Here is a 6,025-nt window from a genome sequence, read left to right as displayed (position 1 = left end):
TGGGGGAACCATTCCAGGCAGAGGAAAAGCAAGTGCAGAGGTCTTCAGGCAGGACAAGTGCAAGGAGTAGCAGGGTGTTGGGCGGGGTACCAGGAAAACCCAGGATCCACCCTGACTCAGCACTGTCCCTTGCTTGGTTGCGGGCAAGTCCCATCCCTCCTGCACCCAGCTTTCCCATCTGGACAAAGTAAGGTTGGGCCGGATGGACACCCCCAAGATGAGTTTGTGTCCTTGAAACGTTGATGGTGGTGGGGTCGCTTTGGAGGAAATCTTCCGGGGCAGCTCCACGGTAAATAATGGACACAAGCCATACTGCTGGCTTTGGGGGAGGGAGCCTGCCCCTCCGCTGCCTCTCCCCCTCCCCCGAGGGCCTTGCTGAGCAGCCTGCAGTCCCGAGGCCCCCTGATTTCCATGTGTCTGCTTGGTTCCAGCCTCATGCTGGAGATTCCACAAACCATCTCTCATTCCATCCTCCACAGCTTTCAGATCTGAGCTCTGAACAATAGCTCCTCAAGAAGGCCTTTCCTCACCCTCTATATCGAACCGTATTTGCCAGGTCTACCCTCATAATACTGTCTCTCTATCATCGTCGTATCTTGGTTTGCTTATGATCAAATTTACCAGTCTTTTCCTCTACGATCTGTACTTTTTGTGTCTTAAAGATACTTTCTCTGCCTCTGAGGTTACTAAGGGATTCTCCTTTATTTCCATCTAAATGCTCTAGAGTTTTGTGTTTGAGACTTAGATCTTAAATCACTAGAAACTTCCGTGTATGCTGTGAGGTAGAGAGCCTCATTAGTTTCTATGTTGCTGTAACACATTACCAAAATCATAGGCTTTAAACAACACAAATTTATTTTATAGTCCTGGAGATCGGTAGTCCAAAATCAGTCTGAGTGGGCTGAAATCATGGTGCTGGCCAGGCTGCGTTCCTTCTGTCTTTTAAAATTATTTTAATGTTATTTTTTATTTTATTTATCTACTTATTTAAATTTTTACTTTGCTGTGTTCCTTCTGGAAGCTCTAGGGGAGAACCCATTTCCTTGCCTTTTTTCGCCTCTAGAAGCTGACTGCATTCCTTGGCCCGTGGTCCCACATCACTCCAGTCTCTGCTTCCATTGGCACACCTCCTCTGACTCCTCTGCTTCCCTCTTTCCCATGTAAGGACCCTTGTGATTACACTGGGCCCACTGGAATAATCAGGATAATCTCCCATCTTAAGAGCTGATCCTTCATCACATAAGCAAAGTCCCTTCTGCTGTGTGGAAGCCAACACACTCACAGGTTCTGGGGATTAGGATGTGGACATCTTTGGGGGACCATTATTCTGCCTACCACAGGGTCTCATTTAATTTTCTTCCCTATCTCTCAGCTCATTCACAGATTAGCTATCCTTTCCCCACTTATCTATAGCTGGGGCTGGCGAACTACACTCCATAGGCAGAATCCAGCCCACCTACTGTTTGTTTGTTTGTTTTTGCATTACGAGGGCCTTTCACTGTTGTGGCCTCTTCCATTGCGGAGCACAGGCTCCGGACACGCAGGCTCAGCAGCCATGGCTCACGGGCCTAGCCACTCCGCAGCATGTGGTATCTTCCCGGACCGGGGCACGAACCCGTGCCCCCTGCATCGGCAGGCGGACTCTCAGCCACTGCGCCCACCAGGGAAGCCCTCACTTACTGTTTTTGTAAATAAAGTTTTATCGGAACACGGCCACGCTCGTCCACATATCACAATGCATGTGTCAGCCTTTGCGCTACAACAGCAGCGCCGGGTAGTTGTGGCAGACGCAGTATGGCCTGCAAAATCTAAACAGATCTACTGTCTGGCCCTTTATAGGAAAAGCTTGCCAACCTCTGATCTACAGGTGGGGACCACCTCCTATTAGCACCTCGTAAGCGCAGGTCTGTTCCTGAGCTCTCAGTGCCCTCCCACTAGCCTATTCCCAAGCCAGCACCACCGTCCTATTACTACAGCTTTGTAATAATTCTTGGTATGAAGGGAGGCAAGGCTCCCCTACTTGTTGTTCAAAGTGGACTTGGCTTCTTTACTTTGTGTTTGCCACTACTTGGTTGGTGTCCACCTCCCTCACTAGACCAGGTCTGTCTTGTTCACTGCTGTGTTCCTAACACCCTGTGCAGGGCCCGGCACACGGTACCTGCTTAATTCCTATCTGTAGAACGAAGAGCAGTCCCATGTTCGCTCAGTCATCCTTGTTTTATAGCTGGAGAAACAGGCTCCAAGAGGGGAACCATCTTTGCCTGAGAAGTTGCTTGTAAAGGCCTTATAATACTCCCATTTGGGAATTCCCTGGCGATCCAGTGGTTAGGACTTGGTGCTTTCACTTCCGAGGCCCTGGTTCGATCCCTGGTCGGGGAACTAAGATGCCGCAAGCCACAGCCAAATTTAAAAACCCGCAGCATCAAACAAAAAACCCTCCCATTTTATAGATAAGGCATCTGAGTTCAGAGAAGCGACAAGCTCGTCCAAGGCCCTGCGGCTTTTTAGTGGGTCAGGGCTGGCTCCAAAGCTTGGCCTTCAAATTGTTTTTACTCTACTGGTATACACCCCTTGTTCTTGCCTTTATGATTTAGCTTATCTTGGGAATACTTCCACGTCAGTGCATGTAGAGCTGACTTTTTTCCCCTACAGCTACATCTTCCATTCTCTGGCTGTACTGTAAATTCGTTAGCTGGTCCCCTATTGATGGGCACTCGGGTTGTTTCCCATCTTTGGCCACTGCCGTCGCACTGCAGTGAACATCCTTAATCTTATACCTTTTTTCACGTGCTTATCTATAGGATAAATTCCTAGAAGTGGAATCGTTGACACGAGCATGCGTGCATTTAAAATTTTTTATACATACACTCAATGGCCAAAGTGGAGGCACTAGTTTAAACTCACAACATTGAGGAGAGCCTGTCTCGCCACACTCCTCAGCAGCACAGGATGCTAGCAGATGTTTAACCTTTGCCATATGAAGAGGTGTGAAAAACCAGAGCCAGGGCTTTCAAACCACACCTCCAGGTCCATGGTTTGGGGCCCCGTGCTAACTCTGTGGGTGATGTTTTCCCCTCCCAGAAACGAGTTCCTCCTCCTAAGTCTGAGTCCAGCGCGGGGGCCAACCTCCCTTCCGGCTACCTGGAAGAGGCAAGTCCATACAGCCTGGCTCAGAGATGCCACCTCTTTATTGACGGGGGCTGGCAGCACAGGGAGCCAGTGAGCCAAAGGGAGGGTTCACTCCCGCTCCCCTGGGCTCTCGGCCTGGTGGTGGCTGCGTTGGTGAAGGAGTAGGAGGCGTCTCTGGCCAAACGCCTGGCCGCAGCTGGAGCAGCGATGCCGGGCGGTGACCTGGCTACCCGGTGCCGTCGGGGGGTCGTGACATAGGCGATGGGCAGCCAGTTTGGAGGGGAATGAAAAAGCCTTGGGGCAGTGCGGGCAAGGATAGGGACGGGCGTCGGTGGCATGGTGCGTATGGCGGTGGGCCGCCAGTTTGGAGGGGTAGCAGAAGGACTTGGGGCAGTCGGGGCACGGGTAGGGGCGGGTGGGCGCGTGGGTCCAGAGGTGGGCTGCCAGCTTGGAGCGGTGGCCGAAGGCCTTTGGGCAGTGGGGGCACGGGTGCGGACGGGCGCCGCTGTGCGTGAGGCGGTGGGCTGCCAGCTTGGAGGGGTAGGAGAAGGCCTTGGGGCAGTCGGGGCATGGGTGGGGGCGGGCGCCGCCGTGTGCCAACCGGTGCGTGGCCAGCTTGGACGGGTACGAGAAGGCCTTGTCACAGTCGGGGCAGCGGTGCGGGCGCTGGGGCGGGGGCCGCCGGCGGGGTCGGGAAGGCGCCCCCGCAGACGTGGCGGGCCCTGGAACCAACTGGCTGGGCTTCTGCGGCGAGCCCTGGTAGGGAGCTAGGGGACAGGAGGGTTGGTGGGCTCCAGGAAGCAGCCAACGCCCTGAGTCTACACCAGGCTCCCCCTCGACCTTGACATTCTAGTGTGTCTGGACACCTGAAGGGTCATACTGAGATTCCCCAAATGGCGTGTTCCTGCTTCTCACCCCCTGCCGTGCATCATCCTAAGGGGCTCCAAAGGGTTACCTCGCTGGAACCCCAGAGCTAAGGCTTCCCCAAAGCTACTAAAGTGTCCGTTTCTAGTATCTTCCCAAGTGATCACCCTGAAATCCCGCATGTCATCTCCCCTAGAAATGAGGGGTCCCTCCAAGACAACCTGGAGGATTCCCCATAACTTGGCGTTCTTGGGGATCCGAAATGGTTATCACCCTGGGCTTTCAAAACTTCACCCTGAGATTCCCTCAACATACGATTCTCTTGGCCCCAGTTCCTGGAGAATGCCCCCTACTCACAGGTGGAGCCGCCCTCACCTTCTCCTTTGGTCACAGGCTCCTTGCCAGTGGGACTAGGATCGGTGCCCCGGGCCACAGACTCAGCGTCCCGCTCCAGCATCTTGCTGGCCCAGAAACCTGGAGGGAGGGCCTAGGGTGGGAGAGGGGGCGACGCCGGTGTTTATCAGGCTGTTGGGGGAAGGGCTGAGAGCCTAACAATCAAGGGTCAGTATGTTTAGGAGCAGCGTCTATTTAAGTCTGGGGTCCTATAAGGTGAGGGTGGGCGGAGCCTAAGGGCACAATGGGCGGGGTTATGCAAACCCGACCCAGAAGCAGTCTATTTGGAACTTAGCCTCAGCGTTTGAGCCTTCGAGCGGAGTGGGCGGGGCCTCTATAACTAACTCCCAGCCGCCCCAGAGCGCGGAGCAGGCGGGACCTATGTCCAGAGTGGGCGGAACCGGCCGAGGAACCTAAGACGGGGATGGGTGGAGCTATACTAATAAGACCCAAAGTCGGTTGCTCAGCAACTCTGTCCCAGGGGAGGGGCCTACGAGCTCAGTGGGCGGGATTCACATCGAAGAGGTAGCTTTACCCGGCTCTTGGCTTAGTCTCAGTCCATTGACGCCGCGTGAACTGCCTTCTTCCTGTCACTAAATTTCAACCCCTGCGTGGAGTTGGAACCGTGGAGGGTAGAGGGGAGACCTGGAGGAAGACACAGAAAGAGCGTGGCTCGTGTGTTGCGATTCTGAGACCCCCTAATGGACTTCTCCCTCGAGGTCCCAAGCGTCCGAGCCTCCACGCACCCCTTGGGATCATGGCATTCGGGCACCAATGCACCCTCCTAAGGCTCAGGCGCCCATGCAGCCCCTCCAGAACCTATGCATCGGGACCCTCCCCCGTTCCGGGAGTTCTGGCGATCAGCACCCCCAGTCTACTTCCCGAAGACCCTGGCGTCTGTGCCCGGACCGCTGCCCCCTCACCTGCGGGCGGCTCCTCCCTGGGGGCGGGGCTCCGGGCCCCTCCCTCGGGGGCCGCGGCCACTGCGGCGCTGCCTTCGGACTCTGCACCGCCCGGCGCGCGCCCTGAGATGGGAGGGCAGGGGAGGGAGCGCGCGCTAGCTGCTGGGCCCAGCCTCATTTCCATTCCCTCCTCCTCCGCCGGGCCGGTGGGGGCGTTAGTTCGCATGCGCGGTCCGGCCCGCGGAGGCTGCAGCGGGGGAGACGGGATGGAAGGAGGGGGTGGGTGCGCAAGGCAAGCCAATTGGTGAGCAATACCGGCTGAGGGACCGGAGGAAAGTGTGCCGAGGCTTGCAGGGCCTACGGTGGCTGACTGGAGTCAAGCCCGTGCAGGAGTTAACACGGGGAAACCTAACTCAAGAGATTTCTTGAGACAACTTCCCTTTTGTATGTCCCCGTTCTTTTCGAGAATTCCGCTCGGAGCTTGAGTTCCGTCTCCCGAATCAGTTTCAAGAGCCCGCTGCCTATTCTACCCCTCAAGGCACTGGCAAGTAAAGGCTAGCTATTTCCTCGAGAGAGGGAGGGAGCGGGACGGGTTCAGAGCGAGCTGATGCCCAGTAAAAGTTACGTTATTTGCACAGCGCCCGGCACTCTTCGCTGCTGGGTGATTCTGGATTCTCCGCCCCTCCCACCCTGGGGCCGGGAGGGCGGCGGTCTCCAGGTGCCCGGGCCCCCTTGTT

At 55.8% G+C, this 6,025-nt stretch overlaps 1 protein-coding gene across 2 annotated transcripts; it reads right to left on the bottom strand.

The window, feature by feature from the left end:
• Positions 1 to 3,237: 3,237 nt before the first annotated feature.
• Positions 3,238 to 4,450, bottom strand: ZNF575 (zinc finger protein 575; the record flags this gene model as incomplete). 2 transcript variants are annotated; one of them, XM_079907777.1, is made up of 2 exons in its annotated part: positions 3,238 to 3,896; positions 4,351 to 4,450. In XM_079907777.1, the coding sequence occupies 2 exons, from the start codon at positions 4,448 to 4,450 to the stop codon at positions 3,238 to 3,240; spliced, it is 759 nt and encodes a 252-aa protein (XP_079763903.1). The 2 variants fall into 2 exon arrangements, with proteins under 2 accessions (XP_079763903.1, XP_079763902.1); XM_079907776.1 differs by having other exon boundaries at positions 4,369 to 4,450.
• Positions 4,451 to 6,025: the final 1,575 nt, after the last annotated feature.

The sequence above is a fragment of the Stenella coeruleoalba genome (assembly GCF_951394435.1).
Source record: "Stenella coeruleoalba genome assembly, chromosome: 20".
NCBI classification, from domain to species: Eukaryota; Metazoa; Chordata; class Mammalia; order Artiodactyla; family Delphinidae; genus Stenella; species Stenella coeruleoalba.
This window is presented reverse-complemented; position numbering and strand designations above follow the sequence as displayed.